Genomic DNA, 21074 nt, shown 5'->3' with positions numbered 1-21074 from the left:
AAAAAGGGGAAAAAACTTGGGATTGTATCCATAATTATTCACTACTTCTTATTCACTATTCAGAGAGATCTACAGTATATAAAGGACGAGTGAGCTCATCGTCAAAATAAAAAAACAAATATTTCTGACGCTACTTTATATTTTCTCGGCGCGGTTAATTACATCATTGCTGTTGCGCAGTTGAAATATCCCAGATAAATGTCAGTTGGTGGACCATCCATAATAGATATTGACATACAATTTCGTCTTACACACATATTTTAAGCTATTTTATTGAATTGCCTCTCAGAAAAATGTTCTGAGTAAATTTATGTTATCCCTGGTCGGCAGTGATGCAGTGTAAACTAGTATTTCAAGGACTTAAAGAGCTATGCACTGTCAGAGCGCATTTTCCCAAATTATTAAAAATAAAGTATGTTGTGGCCATTTGTGTTGTGATAAGCTGCTCTGCCGACATTATATTATTGTTGTGCCACAACTCATGGGTTACTCCGTCTCCTTTTGTCTGCCATTTTTCCTTCAGCGCAATGCATGATGGTATATATATTGCTCGGTGAGTGACCATCGGTGATACAGTACCTTTCACCATGCATTGTGGGATACTTTGAGTCCTCTACCAAGGATATTAAAATAATAATAATTACTAAGGGATTTTGGTCAAAGCATAGGATTCATATGCAGTAGAGTGCTATGCACTTTGGAAGGTGACACTGAAAGTCATATTTCTGGGCCGGAGGTTTCAGTGGGATATTTTCTACACAGAAAGCTCAGAATGTCTGACACCTCCTTCACTTTCCCCATTTTAAAAAGCTTACACACATTCTCTGCGCTGGTTTCTCTGGCCCATGTCTCGCTCCATTTTTATGAGTGACCTACTGATGAATTTCATGTTCTTCCCACAGGAGTAAGAGAGGAAGCAATGGGCTGGACTATGACTCTAAAAGATGACTTTGGGGTCTTTGCCTGGACGCGGCATGCTGGGAGCTACCTCCGCCTCCTCCTCCTCTTGTCTCTCTTTTCCTTTTCAGTCCAGTCCGATGTTGTGTTTCCAAAGGACCATCATTTCTCTTGGAAAGCAGGTAAAATGTCTATGTTTTCTTCTTCTTCTTCTTCTTCTTCTTCTTCTTCTTCTTCTTCTTCTTCTTCTTCTTCTTCTTCTTCTTCTTCTTCTTCTTCTTCTTCGCTATAAATGTTTCAATGAACACAACTTTTTGACTATTCAAATACAGTCATCCAGGTCTTGAGTCTCTGGAGCAAATTAAGTTTTACAACTAAACTGTTGGTCATTTGCCAATGATATCATAAATAGATAATACATACATGTATATATGTATAAACACACCAGAGCCAGACCTTCAGTCACTTCTACTTATCTTTATTGGACAACAATACTAAATTAGTTTTCAGTGCACCCAGTTCTGCAGGTAAAGTAATATTCCTTTTTCTGAAACACATTGGGGAGCATAAACCTCCGGCTGCTATTTGACATAATCAAGCCAAACGGCCATTGCATTTTCTGTTGGACTATTTATCCCTAGCCCCGTGATGCAGGGCTGAATTGTTACCATAATGATGTGTATGCTGTGGTTACATGGGACAGTTATTAATAAGACATTGGTGCACAGTAAATAATCATGTCCTGGATGTTCTGCTGTGGATTAGCGGCCCCAGGTATGTCTGGGGCCATATATATATATATATATATATATATATATATATATATATATGGCCCCAGATTTGCTTTTATAGTATGTGCATCCCCAACACATTTTATTGTATTTGTGAGAGATTCTTGTTTGGATTTCTTTAGTGAAAGCTGATGTCATGTGTCACTCCCTTTTGAAGACAATCTGAGGTAATCATAATTCACCCTTCACTCGCTGAACAAATTCAATTGTAAATGCGTTGCCAAAGCAGCTTGAGGAGGAAAACTTGGCTATCCCACAAAAATGCCCCACTTGCTGTGCGATTAGCACTTTCATTTCTCACTCTGTGGTTGGGTAATGACACTGCCCAAGCGATAAAGACATTGATTAATTTCACTTGAAAGAGCGTATGATCAAAAGGGATGTAACCGGGACACGAGTGAGGATTTAGCATCCTTGCAGGGCTAAGATGGCTTATGAGTTGTTGCTTCAGTTGACTTCAAAATGAAAACTTTGTAACAAGAAAGGGAATCTCAAACTTAACGCGCCTCACCTCAGAATATGCTGCTTGTATCACAGTGCTTTGAAGCAGTTGAAGAACAGTCGGTTGTACAATAAAACGTGTTGTGTTACAGAACAAGGAACATGCATTTGGTGTAGTTTGGTTTAAATGAGCAGAGATTCCTCAAGGCTACATGTTCTCACATTCACCATCTCTGCAGGAGCTCCAGGCTTTATATCACAAGTCTGAGCATTACGTTTGCGTTGGCAAATATTGATTTAATGTTCCCATCTTCACCACAAACGTAATATATGTAATACTCCATTTGGCTGACGAGCTCCCTTTTAATTTTGGACTTGTCAGTGTCGGAAATATGTGCTCTAAATTATGCACAGCCACCCTATTGTGTGTTAGTTGTGTCTATCTAGGCCAACAGCATTGTGGGGTAAATCTTTTGTGTGAGCCAGTTCCCAGAGCTGTGGCTAAGCTCGGAGTCTCTGGTTTAGAGAGAGAGCTGGAGCCATTTAAGCTTGACCTTCATCAGTGTCTTGGAGACCAGAATGGAGCACTGAAATACTGCGGCTAATGGGGCTGTTATTGAACTCTTTAAAGAACAAACCAAACATGCTTGCCCTTCTTAACAGCAGGGTATACATGTACCACTAATCGTCATGGTGATAGGAGTTAAAACCACCATATAAGTGTGCCAGGCTTTTAGCTCAATTACAGGTAGCACTACATGTTCTATACATTTCTATAAAAATGTGTCAGAGACAAACACTTCAGGAGGTATGACATATGATAAAGGGACTGGATGTTCTCTTTGCAAATCCCCTCACAACACTGTCAGCTGGTACAGCAGTATGATTTGCATTGCTCTATGTCTGTTTTTTTATCATAACATTAGTGTTGCTGCAATGCTATAGATTACATGAAACTAATCGATGTGTTGGGAAATTAGATTTTAGAATATAATGGCAGTCGAATGAAAGTTTGCATACTGTAGCTTTTGCCGTGTACATTTTCTTTTTGAAATTCCAGGCATATACAGTCCATCAGAATGCTGATATCCTCAAAAAAACAGAGCGTTAAAATTGGATTTATTTTGACTTCCATAAGCATCAGCATTTAAACACAACAGCAAGGCAGCGTGCTCATCCTGTGTCAGCTTTAGTCTACTGAAAAAGTAAAATCCTCTCTCTCAGGTTTTCATTTGGCATCTTTGAAATGCATGTACGTTTTATGTAGAAAGTCTTAAAACTGCTGGAATTCACCTCTCATAAATTGTTTGTGTTCTTTACAGCTTAGATTAACAAAGAGGAAAATAGCTGAAGTAGTCTAAGATACATCCCAGGTGAGGCGGTATTGTGAATCAAAGCATTTCTCTCTAAAAAGAAAAAAGAAATTCCTTTGTTAAAGTTGTTATTTCCTTCTTTGACTAGAGAATCCACCACATAGTGAGGTGTCTTTATCTCTGGGGGGCAACAAATTGATATTCCAATATAATTTTAACAAAACATTAGAGGTTGTTCACAGTTTGACTGCAGTGAGTGCTGAGATTGGAAGAATGCTATTCTATTTGTTTTGTGACAATGTATTTTAACATTTCCGTACTTTTTTCATTCATATTTATTCTGTTTTGGGCTGTAAAACATGAAATAGTGTATGTCCTTTTGATAAATCCTGCCAGTGTTCTCAAGAGGATTGAGTGATTAAGCTGCCTGCTCATTTAAATTATGTGGGAACTTCCAGCTGTACGAATCAGCTGAGGGGCAATGATTTTTAAAAGATTGGAAAATCAATGAAGGTTTTCCTTAATGAGAGGGATCACCCTCAGCTCCAGCTGGATTATTCTCGCAGTTTATGAGGCTGAAGCTCTAGGACCGGGTCTTAACCAGGGTCTTGTGGCTGTAAGAAAAATGAACTCATGTGTGTAGTGATACAGTCAGGCAACATTTACATTTCATTTCAGGGTCTGAGTGTATTTATTTGCAATTGCACCACTCTGTTGCAGCATCAAAGCTGAAATCAAACATCACTGCTGCAGTGAGCTGAAAAAAATGAGCTCAAAAGAGACAGTGCTAGCATACAGTCTACCAGGATTTCACATTTAACCAAATTGCACTGAATAATTTACAGAAGGCTTTTTCGCTTTAACAGTGACAAAGGGAGAAAAAAAATCACATTTGTCAAATGCCTGTTTTAGCCAGTAAGCACCAGATAAGCTGTTGCAAGCGGACAATATCTAGTTACCCTCTGGCAACTTCTTGCAGCAAAGGCAAATGCACTACGCTGTCAGCTTTCCCAGTCAGTACAATACCTCATGGAAGATTGAATTGTTTTGCAAAAGAAGTCAAAGCTTGTCCTGACAGGGGTGCTGGAAAACAATCCCCAGATCTAACACCTTCCTCTTGGGTACATGAATAAGCAGAGTAATTGTTATGCAGATGAGTTCATTTGAAATGTGAGACTTTGAATGAAACAACAGAGAATACACGAACAATAAATCATACACTTAGGTCCCATGTGGCCAGGGACCCTTCACAGAGCTTATCGGCTGTAACTGACAGCTGACATGTTGAACAGAAACAGAACATGTGTGCACATGTGCTGATGTAATCTGATTACTCATGCAGAGCTGAATTCAAATATCCAAACATTTACAATCACGCCATTTTTCCTCACTGTGTCTGAACATTTGTAGGATTTCTGTTTGGACTGTCAACACAATATAAATACATATATAAAGATATATATATCTATAAAAAAAAACATAATTGACAAAGCAGTTTCAATGCATATGAACATAATTTTCAGGAGATAGGCTGCCAGCTGACTATAGAGCCATATTTCCAGAAAACTGAAGTCAGTAAACTTGCAAGTGGCATCCTCTCGTTCACTGATGAATGGACTAATCCACTCCATGTTAGCATCATGCAGCATTGCTCCGGCATTAACCATCTGCTGTGTTTTAGCAAATAATCACCTGGAACAAATCAGTTTCATCTGTAATTTCATCTGTAACATTTTTCCATAACTTAACTCACTAAAATCTTGAGTCTTAAGTCACTAAATCTGGACTGATTCTTACTCTCAAATAGTTGATAATAATTTGATGATTTATTAAATAATGATAGCTGACAGTCTCACAGCAAACCTTAAAAGTGTTATTCCCCCTTCAATGACCTCAATAGCTCAGTGGACAAATAACACGTCATATTATTGTTTAGAATAAATACATTCTCAAGGACATCTTTTAGCCTTTAGTCAACATCTTAAATTTTAAAGTGGTGTGGTAGAGACTTCATTGCTAGAAATCACCTCGAGCCTATAAACTTAAAGCTGGAATAGCTACAACCCTTTCGGCGGATGTTGATACAGTACAACAATGTTTACATTCAATCATTCATTATTCATTTATCCTCATTTTGTTTGTTTTTTAATCGAATGACTGAGGGCCGTAGTGGAAAACACAAAATGTGTTGGAGCTGGCATGTTTGTTAACGACTCGGGAGATACATTCTCAGAAGTCACTTTTTTATTTTAATGTAATCACAACGATGACTGCCACCAGGTGATTTGTCCTGTGGGCTCTGCAGTTGTCAGCATTTTGACAACAGCTGTGTATCAAAGTGGGATTTCTTCTGCTGCTGCATACTGGAGAGCTTTGAAGGTAAATAAGCGATGATTCACACGGGGCAGAAAACTGCTGCTGCTGCACTGCTCTCTTTGCTCCAAAACTTCTGCAAAATGCCAACATGTGATGTCACAGCATTGCGTGACAGGCATTTGATGGACAAATGAACACGGACAAAATGATGTACAGTACAATTTAATGTTCTAGATATCGGTTCCATCATCTGAGTGCTTTCACAGAAACAGAAGATCTTTCTTATTGCAAACACACATCAGCATTACACAATTCTCTCTCATTAAATCGGCTTCTCCGGGTTAGAACCTGGAGGTTCGTTAGAATAGTGTTGTTGTTAAGGCACTCGTCTGAGGTCATTAACACCACATCTGAGAAGAATAACAACTTCTAGAAAGTGAGGAAATTAAAATCTCACAGTAACGATAGAGGTTTCAGTGTTGTGAAAAATGTCAACGAGAAGATAAACATGCAAAAATGCCATCCAAACAGTGATGCTGCAGGTAAAGGGAGCAGCTGTGTGTTTAAAATATTGAAATATTGACTTTGCTTCTTTTAGGTACATATGTGATTAATGCAGATATGTTTAGGCTACAAATACCGGAAGCAACATACCATTTATGTAATACAAATAAAACTATATCATTAGCAAGTTAGCTGCCGATTCATACATCAAGGAGTCACCTGGATTTCTTTAAAATGACCAAAACCTTAAATACGAGCATGTATAGAACACTTTCATCCATCCTCACACACAACAATTGAGGTGACACACTCTTGAATTCAATGTTTTCTTCTGGCTTTTTGTAAACACTGTAAAGCTTTCAGGATGTTTGTCTTGTTCTATTCATATACTATCAATTATGTAGCTTGCCATTACAATTCAGTAAGTTCTTGCAAATGTGCAAAAAAACGCTGTCTCATTAAAATTTCAAATACAAAAATGTAGTTTGTTATCTGCCTCGACGCATACCTCCATTGGATACGCTAAATCTGGTACACCAAGTACGCCTGATTAGGATCAAGGTGAATAGAATTCAAAGTTGACTATTGATCTGAGGCTGAAAGATGTTGCTCCAATTACATATCCTACATCTCACGCTTTTATGAAAACCAAACACATCCACTCTGCATTTTTCAAACCGTGCCTTGGGCTTACCGTTGACAGGAAACACAATGAAAAGTGAATTTGAAGTGGATTTGATAAGCATGGATAGCACCATGTGTGTGCTTGTAAACTGAGTATTCCAGTGATCAGCGACCTTCACAAAATCTGACGTGTCTCTTCAAAAGCCCTTCACATTGATTATTCAATTGAGATCTCATTTTGAACTTGTGTCCGTCCTTATGACTGGCAGTGAACTGATTGAGGCTGTCATAAAAGCTGGCGGCTTGTCTCATAAGGGCCACGAGGTACCAGATTCCTCGCAGTCAGATCCTTAATCCCATGAGAGAATTCTCACAGAGGAGTTAGCTTTCAGAGCGACTTTCCTCTCAGAAGTCTCTTTCAAGCAGCGCAGGGTTTTCACATCACCCTTATACAAAACGTTCCAATTCTGGTCAAATCTCCCACAGTTAAATTTTTCCATTAGAGGCTTGAATGAGGAATAGGGAAAGACACACGCTCATGACAAAGTCTTTATCAAGAGCTCCATAGCTACTGGGAATATCCAGCCTGTAGTGCCATTGTGTAAATGATGGGAATCAGAGACAGAAGGGCATCTCATTACAGAATGACTCCTGCAGGTTCAGTTAATACTAATATTGAAATGTATAAAAGCAGGGCCAGACTGCAAGCCTAATTCAGACTGGGAATGTAACGTCAGGCCAGTTCAATCTCCACACATCAGTGGCAGCGGACTTCGTCGCGACGTGAAGAGGATGTTTGAGGGGCAAGGGCTCAAATTTCTATAAGCTGATTTTTGCAATTAAACAATAAAACATAAATGCCTACCTTTTTGAAAAGTATATTAAAAGAAACCCATGACCAAGGGGTAGGTTTAATTTAATCATTTTGGGACACACGTTAACCTGTGAATCTGGGAGTTCTCTGGCAAAAATCAATTGAGCGTCAGACATTTCATTTCCTGCATTAATTTCTCACGTTCCCGAGTTTTAATGCACCAATTTATGATGTAAATGTCTTCATTTAATTAAAAATAATTAATTCAATTAAAAATATTAACATAGAAGAGACTATAAGGCTCTCAGGCATTCTGTGTTGCTCTTTATATATAACAAAATGTAAGGTGTAATGATATGACAAAGTGATATGTCCTAACTAAATGCACGCTGCATGCAAAAGTACATGCGTGTAAATGCAGTTGCAGTATGTTTAGAAAGTAAAAAGAAAATGTTTGCTCTATAGAACATAGTGATTGTTAAGAAAAGCGTCTGTACGCTGCAACTCATTAGAGTTAGGAACCTAATGACATACTTTACACAGTTCTGAGTCACTATATCTGCCTCGTGTCATTTTCCATTTGATTAAATTACATTAAACATGTTTAACACTGGCTGCTGATGGCCAGTCCGAGCCTGCATGAAAGGCATTCCTTGGGCTTCTGTTTATTAAAGCTCTATGTGTACAAATAGTTACTTTGATACATCACTCTCAAATCAAATTAGATAGTATGATAGTTAAAAAAAGAATTGTTTAGACACTTTCTCCACTTTTACATGAAAAAACAGATATACATTCAGATGCTGTACAGTAGTGTCTAGCCATCCTGTTAAAAATAGTCAGTCTCGGAAAAATGGCAGACTGCACAATGACGGTAATTCTTGCAGATAAGTTGAAATAGAAACTCAACCAAAGTAGTTATTTAGACAGTTGTACCTCTCAAGCAAAAAGAAAAAGTCACAATACTGAAATTTGATGAGTCTACAGCTTCGCTTCCTTTAATGCAAATGAGATCAAACCTGCTGACTAGAGCTTCTCCTGTTCCGCTGCTGCAAACTGGCCCAAGTGCAAAGCTTTCCGCAAATCAGCAGCAAAGAGAGCCAGGCAGGAGCATGTCCTGTTCTTTGATGCCTTACCAGAAGATGGGTATATTGAGTTTTGAAGCTTATGTAATTGACCTTGTATTTTGTGGGTTATGCATGTCAGTGTGAAGGTCAGGCCCATAAAAAAGGCTGTGAAATCTATTTGTCACTGCATGGAATGAACGGACAAAGCATCATCCTCTGCTGCACCCTGCAAAATAGAGAAAGCCTCAGTGTCACATGGCATTATGACTATCATTCAGTTCCTCACTTTTGTCAGGGTTTTTAATATGCTGCTCTGGAAATGGAGCTGCATTGTTATTCCAATTCATTAAAAAAAGGGCTTATTTGCTGCTTTAACAAAACATGACACGCCTGTTGTAATTACAATAGTTTTAATGAGATGAACTCATACAACAAAAAACTGAAAAGCCTGAAGGTCTAACCCAGACTGAGCCAGTGTGAGTCCAGGGAGAAGCTGCGATATATATATATATATATATATATATATATATATATATATATATATATATATATATATATATATAAGGAGCTAAAACCTAAATACAAAAAATGAAATGTGTTCATCTTCTTCATCGAGCAGTTTCCCTGACAAGCTGCTCCCTATGCTGGAGTGCTCTTTGTCATCACAACTGCCTATACCCCCTACTGCAGACAGTAAAGTAAATAGGTCAACTGATACGATTTCTCATTTCTCCTTGCAAGTCCCTCTCTATTTCTATGACTATGTCCTCCTTTGTTTGATAATTATGGCGTGATATATTTGTTTCCTGGGTGGAATTCTTCACTTCACTTAAAATATCGCTGCAGAAAAACGGAAGATTGGGACTCCTTACTGATGCACTGCCAAAAGTAAGAGTAAAATGATAATAATGTTCTCTGTGGTTGAACAGCATCCTCTGCAGAGACCTGTTAAAATAGCCTCCTCTGTTTACTCTGTATTTGACCCAGTGGGGAACACACTGGAGAGACAGCGAGGTGAAACCAAATGGATTTTATTCTTACCAGGGAAAAACTCCCATTTGAGTCATTTTGTGATTGCAGAGCACTGTCTATCAAGATTGCTTGCTTTATTCTATCCTTTGATCAACTGCTATGCTGAAAAAGACTAGTCAGAGCAGAGGATGTGCAAGGGAGGAGTGTAGGAGAGAGATGAGAACAGCTGTGAGGATAACACGTGAGGAAGGGATTGCAATGAGGTTATCCTGCCAGTATTAATGCGGTAGTCAATGCAAAATATACATTTTAACTTATAACCTATTTCTCTCATCTAACAAAATAATGTAGGATTAAAAAAACAGGCTTCTACGTGATCTGGGCACTGTTTCAAGAAGCAGATGTATGGAGCTCTCTGAAAGACTGAATAGCCCCGTATCAATCCAGTCTCCTAGAAAGTACATTCTCACCATAAAGGGGACACGTAATAAATCAACATGGTGAATTGTAAAATCTTGATAGGGAACGTGTCGGTAGAATGTAGACGGACAATGTATTTCATGTGTTCCCTCTACTATGTCCACTCATATAGCAGCTAGAGCCTGGTTACATGGTTGTGTTTAGGTACTAACGCCACCTGGACTTTGAATTCCTGGATTCTAGCGTGGCTTGTGTAGAGATTAGTAGCACATTGTTTAGCTATAATCCACACGATACACTCAAAATGTCAGCATGCGATGCTTCCGAGATTAGTCGGGACTTCTCTTTTGCACACTGATTGATGACAATTATCCAGGGGGTCATAAAGCTCCTGCATTGACAGCAGCTGCAACAGGCCATGTGTTGAGCAAGGGGCTCAACTGCCACTGAATGCTTCCAATGCTCCCTAATGTAATATTAGACACTGGATGTTGGACATTGTAATTGTCTAATAGCACTGTATAACCATAGTTATAAGCACTGATACATATTCATCATGCTTTGTATTCATAACCATAACAAATTAGCACTTATAAGGTCAGGTGTCATCAGATCATAATGATCTATAATTCCATAGTTGTGATAAATTAGAATCTTTTTTTATATTGCATTATTTAACAGTTATACTGCATAAATTACTTTAAGTGGTCATTGGGAGCTCAAAAACATGACTACACCGTTCAGCGGTCGAGAGTGTTTGATGCACCGGGGGAAGATTGTGAAGCATCTTTATATTATTTCAGTTTTAATTAAATATTTTAGATATTTTTTTATCTAAGATTATTTTATTATGTGACTTAAATTAAATTTGCCCAGGACCATTACATTCATTTACTTTTGGAAATGGTATTGTTTCACCTCACGGCTCTGCTGGGCAGAATGGAGGTTAAGCTGCATGGAGAGGCTGTTCCTCCTCTGTTCATCTCTCCATTCCAAGCTGTCGGATGATTGTAGTTTACTGAATCACACTCTTCCATCGCTCGCTCAGTGGCAGTTGGCTTGGCTTTCTCTGATATCTTCGCAACCTGGTCGTCTTTTCCGTTGGGGTTCGGCTTGAACCGTTCTCTCTGGTCTTTTACTCTCTCAACAGGATGTTGCATTATCGTATCACTCAGGGTCATTATGGCACCTTTCCCAGTTTAAAATATCTTTCATCTCAGTCTTTTCTTTAAGAGTCTCTTTCTCTCAATAGTTGCACGTGGGTGCATCGCAGGTTGGAGCTGCATGGCACATTAGACGGCATCGAGTGGCCGTGGCCGTTGAGTCAGGAACACAAGGCTAGAGGCGGAACCGGCAAAGCCACAAGGGAGAGATCTGGCGTGCAGGATTCAACGTTATCAATCATATTTGAAGGAAGGCACTTCTTCAGGTTGTTTCCTCTCATATTGGCCGGTTGTCCTCTCAGCCTATGGAGACATTTCGGCTCGCAGTGGGCCTTCGAGCCTGCAGACGGACAGAACTGTGCTCCCCACCCATTCCGGGCCTGAGGGCAGAGGAGGAGGAGGGGGTGATAAGAAGACCACCCTTCAGCGGCTACGTCCAGAGTCGAAGTGCAGACTAGAAGAGTAGAGATGTGCTCTGTCTTCTTGTTGCTTTTTCTTTATGAGAAAGGGATTGTGTAGTTTTTTGGCGGAAACAGCAAAACCACTCCCATTTGAACAGCTATCCTGATTATTTAATTTAACCTATACTTGACAGAATTAACATTACGTTCTTCCAGAGTCTTTTTAATTGCTTCATATGTGAACGCTGTATTCTCTCACCTGCTGAACGCGACCATACAGTTTGATATAATTAACTGAATGACACCTGATTAATTAAAGATACAGTAAATTAAACAATTACACAACATAGATTGACATTGTTATCAAGACCGACAGAGCTATGTACATATACATGTGTGCCTATATGCATAATCAATGAATGTATAGCATTCTCAACAGTTCAGCACAAATCAGTGACCTGGGTGAAAGGCATGAGGGGAGAGCAATTAACATCCAGTTTGTATAGCAAGAAAATAAAAGAATTGTAATCAGAGTTTGCTCTCATGAACTCAACTATACAGTACATAACCTTTATAAACTCAGATGTTTCAATATATATACAAAATACAGGGACTTACTAAGACTGACTAGCATATAAAGTAAAGTTGTTTATCAACAATTGTCTGTGTCCTCAGAAATGTGTCTGATTGTGTTATAGACATTTCCGTTTCATCAAGAGATTTCTGTGGGTGTACGTTACATTTGAGTTTTTTTTCATTCAGTAACAGTAGCTGAATAATTATTTGTTGTTGAGAGTAGAGGGAGCGCTGGATCAACCTGGTGAGCGTAATGCGCACAACAAACCAATTTAATTATTGCCTTTCAAACTCCTTTGTGTTGAGCAAGCCTGTTGCATATGTTTTTGTGAGTGACTTCTTAATCACAGCGTGGACTTCACAGTTTGCAATTTCTGCTTTACTTATGAGGTGACATCTCAGGACATCTATGCTATTGCAATCTAAACATAGTATAGAATCATTTTCAGGAAAAAGAAACCTCCACTACTCCAATAGTAATTATTTACCATGGACAGGATGATTATAAGATGCATATTGGTACACATAGGCCATCGTTTGGCTAACTTAGACAGCTGAAGCTCACATTAACTTCTAAATGCATCTGCTAGACAGAGCAAGCGGTGGGTACACTGTCCTTCATCTCTTACAGTAAGTAGTTTTGAGAGAAAGGGCCCACTTCAAGGCCAATATGGAGAAGTGGAATGATTCAAGTAAACAATAACCTTTTCATTGTATGTGAGCACACAATTGAGAAAGACATTCTTGACAAAACTAAACCAAAATAATGTCGTCAAAAACACATTTTTAATGGTTTTAACATATTCTTATCCACAAAAACACCACCAACTGATGGCTTTAGTTGAGTAATTCTACTTGTATTTACTGAAGGACTGTTGCAGTTTGTCCAGCCATGTTTATCAGTTCAACAAACTAAATGCTAACACCAGCATGCAGCTGTAACGTGCTGAATGCTAAACCGATATGATGCTCACAGTGGTCACCATCTGCCACCAAAGTGGCAACAGACTGACTGACCAATGGACCGGAAGGCCGTCATTACCACTGCTAGAGTCACGTTGCAGCGCTGTCTAAAATCATGTTTACTAAGTGTAGCTCAGAAATCCTTACCCATCAAATATACAGAATTGACCCAGTAATTGCAGTTGTTTTGAAATAATAACACATGGCAGATATTATGTAGTCTCCAGTGTCTTTAGAGGGAGTTAGCACAAATGGTTTTATAATTATTCATCTCAGCAAAGTGGCTTTATCTAAGGACGACCACTCCCCTGCCTTCAAACCCTGGATCCCGTTGTTAAAAGTATTAATGAATTTCACAAACCTGAAGTCGTAATGTTGAACTTATACGGAAGTCAAGTGGGAATCTAGTTCACAGAGATTTAAATGAGACGCTCGCAAAGTTGCATTTCAATAAGATGTAACTCGAGGAGAGAACACTAGTTTAATGATAAACAGACAGCGGTGGGAAAAGGGTGCTGTTGGGTTTCGCTCTAGGGTTGCTTGGGGGGCTTTCCTTGATCAGGGATCATGCTCTCAAACTGGCTGATTTGGCAGCATGAGGCCTGAGCCAAAGAATGGCAGAAAGCAACTGAATGACAAAGTCTGAATATCCAAAGAAGCTGATCATCACTAATGAAGTGTTGCCTGAAAAGCGACTTTAGGCAGAAGCTGAAAAGTTGGTAAAGCTGTATACCAGTTTCATGACGTGATTACATTAAAAACTGCAGTGGGATGCTAAGTATAATGAGAGGTATTATGAGAACAACAATATGTTCGCTGTCTTCATTTTCTCTGTGCACAAAGGATTTATTTTACACGAATAGAATATGCGTGGAACAGTAGGCCTATTTGCCCAAAGGCTGTTGCTTTTTATTGATGTTAAATTACATCAAAGATAATAATGAACATAAACAGCCCTGACACATAACCACAACTTTTTTTTGACACATATAAACAGGCTTCTGTCTAACATATAAACTTGTTCTGTCTAACATTGTTTAAACATTAATTCTATTCATCATGAGACGGCGCTATGTTCTGGATCAAAGCATTTCTACAATTACATTTGTCAGATGCTCTTATCCAGGGCGACCTACAGCTCTGGTCAGTAAGCATCATTAAATCAAGACCATCAGATTTAGATGCCCGGTAGCAATCAGCTCATCATAGCCATTAGCTGACCAGCGGGGACAGAACTTGTGGGCTGATCTAATGAGCTCAATTTATGGGAGCAGAAATATACTGTACAGTCTAATTTGTCTTTCACAAATCAAATGATCAAATGGAGAAAAAATAAAGTAGGCCGAAAAATGAATACAGTCAAGACAATGTTTCAAGTAAAGATGATTCTTAATATTTTCAAGATACTTGTTTGGCACTGCACCCAAACCCCATAGTTACTGGAGAACAGTAATTAAGCAATTATGTTTAGGCCATTCTGTAAAAATGGGATACTGGGAAAGACTCTTAACCATGAGTTTGCAGGATGTGAATGTGCAAGAAACTCACAGCACATACTTATTCTAAGTTGGATACGCCATGCATCATTTTCATACCCCAAACGCCCAGCACTTAATCATGAGGAGAGAAGCCAGGTGAACTTTTAATTAGGATTTGCAGAGTGATGTTTGATCTTTTATTACCTTTGCCGTGGAGGTAATATGATGGCCTCGGTCTTTCTGTGCATATCAAACTTCGGCTGTGAACATTGAGGCTCCCAACAGGAAGACATTTTTGGAGTTTAATGACCATATAGCTTTTACCTGGTGCCACCAAGAGGCCAAACTAATGAGTGTATCTCCTGATTTATTGTTCATACTCTGTCAATATTTGCACAGGCCTGCTGCTATGACGAAACAACTTAGGATATTTGTGGATTAAGATTCTCAGTTATGCAATGAATCCTTGTTCATTTTAATAATCCTGAAACAGTCTTTGCTATGTCTGCAGAAACTGATTAAAAACAAAACTACACTGTAGTTTTCAAGTATTATTGTTGGGTAATGAGCTCACTGAATGTGAGAGGAACTGGAAATACAATGACAAGTCGTGTTCTTTTTAAGGTAAGCCATTGGGAAACAGCAGCTGCAACCTCCAAATCAAAAAGGGAAATTCAAGATGTTTTATTATCTAGCTGTGTGAATTATTATGACCAAATTGCTGCAGATTTCCAACAGATGACAGGTGGAATCTGTGGTAGGTCCCAATAGAAGAGCTCTCAAAAACATAATTGGCTCTAAAACTCTCTGCCGAGCTGGGGGAGAAAATTAGTCGGGGGGTTTCCCTAATCTTTTAATCAGTAACTACTGTAATACAATGCAATGGAAATGCTGTTGATTAATGTCCACTGGAACTTAAAATGTCAGCAAAAATGTTGAGTCCCCTCTACCTGCCTGTAGTTCTTTTAAATGAGTCTTAGATAGCCACTGTAAACAGATGAATAGCATTTGGCTCAATGTCACAGTGCTGACTAAAAGATGTGGTATTAGGGCTGGGTATTTGCTTTCATTATGCTGGTGCCAATAACAAAAAAAATGCCTTTTCAACAAACCATTTCTGGGACATTATTTTTTTAAAGATTATGTTTATTTGAACAATATTGATCACTAACTCTCAATACACTAAAGGTTTTTGACATTTGTGTATTAAATCTGTGGCTGGATCTGTGATTTGATTTACGTTGTCAAATAATCCCAAAACAAGGTCTGACTGGGAACATAATTCAGGCCAGGAATCAAACGTCATCCCAGGCCGATCTCCACACCTTCACAAGAGACCGTGTATACTGTATACTGTGAGTGTCCTGTTGAAATATATCGTTTGTGTACTGTTTACACCAGTAATTTATTTAATATTTTTATGACCAAAATTACACTGCTGTAAAAACATCCACGATTGTTAAAGACCGCCAAGTGTCTTCAGTTTCAATAGTTGATTGCACTTCACAATCAAGCCTTGCACTTCACAATCGAGCACTCATGGAATAGTTTTTTTAGACGGCAGCAGGCATCTCTTAAGAGCTCGGATTGGACTTGTGTTTATCGCAAGTTCTGTAAGATCTGTGTACCTAGAGATATAACATAGCATTCTTAAGAGTTGATGCCATTTCTTCATTTTCAAAAACATTGAATCAATTCAGGAAGGGAAGCTTGGATATTATAACCTGCTAAAGGTGCACTGCGAGTGTGTATCCTCAGCAGCTGCGACAGCAACGCTGGTATCGCTTTCACCTTGTGAGTCTGTGTGAGTATTTCTATTTTTGTCTGTCTGTGGTCAGAATTTGTCACCGCAATAGAGTCACATTTCTTCAAGATGCAGTGACAAAGGTTTGCGGGTGTGTAGTTGAGATCACAATGAAGGATGAGTTCTAAGATGACTGAGGAAAGACGCCGCGAGTAGGAGAGTAAGCCACAATTTCATGCGGCTGTATAGGAATCATGTGATGGATATTTTACAGAGCTTGCTGCGTCTTTTGGATTCCCATGGAGAAAAAGATCCCAATAGTTTTCTTCTGTAGTGTTGCTCTGTATATGTTCTAGTGTGCCCCTGATCTGTGCAGAGAACAGCAGGAGAGCAAAACTGTGCAAGAAAGCCTCGGCAAGTCTCTGCAACATTGACGTATTTCCCCTGTTCCTTCAACATGTACCGTGTCAAAGGGGCGTGTGATAAGTGAATGTTGCTGCTGGCAGTATCATGACTGTAGCCAGATTTATGTTCACACAGTTTAGATTGGATACCTCGAGATGTGGATTTTGTAACTGCGCTTGGCTCAGGATCGCCCTGAGAATGTTCACATCTGACAGATAAAACAAGCCTTCAGGACGTGCCAGGTCACATTAAAAAGACAGGCGTTAACACAGCTGTAACAGTCACTTCAAATTCATACCCAATGTAACAAGATACAATTCAACAGCATCACACACTACAGCCTCCAAAATTACTCAAAAAGTGAACTGACACCGAACCGACACATTATCAACAAAAACTGCATGCATACTTCATAAAAGTAGAATTTACTGCAGGACTATTGTATTACAGATGTACCTAATAATACGCTGGTAGCATGGTAGGGAATATTCAATTCACACTGAGCAGTGAATGCCTGATCTCAGTTTCTGCCTTGAGTTATGAGCTACAAAATTCAAGCCGCACAGCTGCTTTTCAGGGTGAGCTGCACCAGGCTTAATGTTGTTTAAAACCCATGCATCACACCCACGCACCTCCTTGATGCGTGCACACACTTACCTAACTGTCTTTCTTTTTGTGCGTGTATTGAAGAATGAAGAAGACAATGCCAAGCTCTCAGACAATAGATCAGGCAGGAGCATAATACACATTGCATCACAGTGTGACAGCTGAAGGATGTGGTTGGATAGTGAGGGTTACATTTATCAAACAAGCCTTGGTTATAGTTTATGCAATGCAGCTTTTTTTTAGCTTTGAACTCCTGAGTGTCTGAATGTTCTTTTGTAGCCGAGTCACTAGTTCTGTCAGGAGCACTAGACCTTTAAGGACAATTGTCTACCGCCATAAGACTACATTTTTGTATTATACAGGGGCGTTTTTCAGCCTCATTTTTCAGTTGTCCCTCTCAAATATGACAGAACATACACGGGTCTATTTTCACCACAACAGCCATCTACGCAAGCTGTAATTAACAAACAAAGCATGTCGGTATCTGCAACCTGAAACATGTTTCTCAAATGGTATTTAAAAGTATATTTTCTTACATTTTTGTGAAACTACAATGATTATGAGCCCTGCCAAAACACTGTTGACCCAGACGGCTGTGCCTGAATGCATCCGCTTACTTAGGATTTGGACTGCTGCTGCTGTGCTGCTGACATGCTGCTTTCACTCTGCAGCCTGTGTAGGTTAGTTGGTCAATATAGATATCTCACTCAGGACAAATATGGTGGATCGAGCAACTGAACCGAGCAACAGACCAGCCAAGAATAACAGAATCGAGTGTGTCAATCGAGAATTGACACACTCTCCCATAGATTAGATTTTGGCTTATGTCCACACTACAACCGGAGAGTCCTTTGTGCTATTTGATGGATCGGAGGAAGGTTCACCTCCAAGTATTAGAACTCCCGAACTACTTTAGTAGTGTTCTGTCCTCAAGTCTTCCAGAGTACTGGAGTTGGAGGTGTCTGCACATTTCTAATGGGCTCTGTGATAACACGTGATAGTATGGCTGCATCGTGGCTGTTGGCTTTTGTTTGGAGACAACTGTTTCTTGGCGCTCAACACTGAGCTTTTGCTGACTTTGGCATCGGGAAAGGAAAAGCCTTCAGGAGCTCTCATGTGTTTTTTTTTTTTATTGCCACATCATTTGATTGAGCAGTGACACCGATAAATGTTTTTTTAATTTGACCTCCCACAAATTACCAGAAAACGAGCGAGCATCTGATTAATAACTGAGGGACAAAGGGAACTCAAATGACAGATGGAGGAAAAGTGAAGTATTTACCCTCTGCAGGCCACCAGACTTAGTTAATCACTTCTTCTGACAGAGAAACTCTCTTGGTTCGGGGTCCACATTGAATTGGTCCTGATCTCAGCTCCAGAGCCATTTTATGGTTGATTTAATGAAATACATGTTCTGGTTTAACACTGCACCATAAAATGACAGTGGAAGATGCTTTCAGAAATAGCAGCATTGTACTGAATTGCAATTCATTTCTAGTGACAGTGAGGCAGATTGGTTGTTGGGATGGGAAGATTAGTACTGAAGTATTAATGCATTTGATCATGAATTTTACAGACAAGGTTTGCAAGGTTTACAACAAGTGTTGTCAAAAGCTGAATGCAGCACATTTGTAGAACAGCATTACACAGACATATTTTACCTGTGATAGTTAAATGGGGTTTGTTAAGAGCATGGTTAAAATATGATATAATACATATGATAGTTGTCATTGTGTGGTCAAACGTCATGGGTGATATTGCATATTTGTATTTATTCATTTTTTCTTTCTTTGTATGTTGTCACATGGGCGTGTGCTTCTTGATTGGCAAACATGCATGTAGGAGTTCAAAGCAAGTCGGCAAAGCGAGGGCAGCTTGGATAACTTTGTTATGGTGAATTTGTGAGCAAACAATCAAATATTTACACATCTAGCAGCCATGGAGAAATATTACAATTCATTTGAAGTTCCATTATAAAAAATAAATATTGATTAGTGCATCAACCATTTGATTTAGTTTAGTTATACTTTACATTCCCGTAATCAAGTCCTGTCTAGATGTAACTATGTAATAGATGCAACAAATACATGCATGCTGATGTGTCTCATCTGAGCACCATTTTTGTTGCGGAAGTATGAGCACTTCCCAGTTTGCATTGTTCTCGGAGATAAAAGCAGCACTTTGGGAATTGCTGCTCATTCTGAGAGCAGCTAAAGAAAAAACTCTGTGTCGTGTCGGCTCTCAGTGTTCAAATGAAATTTCATGTTCAACCATGAATGCTACCTTGTCACAGCGCTCCTCAAACACTTATGAGGAGTCCTCCTCCCTGCAGTTTCTTTATTCCCCCGTTCTCTCTTCAGATATGTCCAAACCTTTTAATGCATTTCTCCTCTCTTTTTGTCCCCTTTCAAGTCTCATTTCTCACCTGCATTGCCATCCATGATTGTAATTTAAAGTGTTGGAGTCTTTGCTAATGTACACCACCGTTCAAAAGTTTGGGGTCACTTAGAAATGTCCTTATTTTTTTTTAAAAAAGCACCGTTTTTTTCAATGAAGATAACGTTACATTAATCAGAAATACACTATACATTGTTAATGTGGTAAATGACTATTCTAGGTGGAAACATCTGGTTTTTAATGAAATATCTACATAGGTGTATAGAGGCCCATTTCCAGCAACTATCACTCAGTGTTCTATTGATACATTGTGTTTGCTCCGCGCATAGAAGACCAATGGATGATTAGAAAACCCTTGTGCAATTATGTTAGCACATCTTAAAACAGTTATGCTGGTTAGAGAAGCTTTACAACTGGCCTTCCTTTGAGCTAGTTGAGTATCTGGAGCATCACATGTGTGGGTTCGATTATACTCTCAAAATGGTCAGAAAAAGAGAACTTTCATGTGAAACTCGCCAGTCTATTCTTGTTCTTAGAAATGAAGGCTATTCCATGCGAGAAATTGCAAAGAAACTGAAAATGTGTCTGGGTGACGCCAAACTTTTGAACGGTAGTGTATATGTTGAACTATCCTCTGGTGTAAATACATAGATAGGTACTTTGATTACTATATATATGTATGTATATATATATATATATATATATATATATATATATATATATATATATATATATATATATATATATATATATATATATATATATATATACATACATATATATATCTATATTTTTTAATAGATCTTTTCAAATCAAGCAAACTGTGATGCATTATCTTTGTCCTTTATCCCATGGCCCTCCTCGCCATATCACAACACCAGGGTCTTTCCTCAGGTTGCTACCTGTAGATATATGGCCATTAGTTCTGCTCCTGTGTTTAAGAAAGAGAAATGCAGGTCAGCGGAAGACGGTGAGACAGAGGAGTGAATGACATCCTATCCAATTACTTGTCACCTCTACACAGGCTGGTGCAGGGACTTGAATAGACCACATGAGGCAAGCAATTACACGGAAAAAGATTCTGATCACTGCAGAGTTATAGCACACCTCTGCCGGGTCCCCGCTGTATTCTGTATGTCTTAAAGTGATACTGACTCAAGTCCTGTGGCATTCAAGTGTAAC

The 21074-nt window shown here is 39.0% G+C and overlaps 1 protein-coding gene across 1 annotated transcript in view; it reads left to right on the top strand.

The window, feature by feature from the left end:
• Window positions 1-919: 919 nt before the first annotated feature.
• Window positions 920-21074, top strand: part of thsd7ba (thrombospondin, type I, domain containing 7Ba) — a gene marked incomplete at both ends in the record, with an annotated part of 107190 nt that continues 87035 nt past the window's right edge. Inside the window, one exon of the mRNA XM_079230869.1 lies at window positions 920-1079. Within this exon, the coding sequence (XP_079086995.1) occupies window positions 920-1079 (160 nt within the window). The remainder of the gene's footprint in view (window positions 1080-21074) is intronic.

This window comes from Taurulus bubalis (genome assembly GCF_910589615.1).
Source record: "Taurulus bubalis genome assembly, chromosome: 15".
In the NCBI taxonomy this organism is placed as follows: Eukaryota; Metazoa; Chordata; class Actinopteri; order Perciformes; family Cottidae; genus Taurulus; species Taurulus bubalis.
This window is presented reverse-complemented; position numbering and strand designations above follow the sequence as displayed.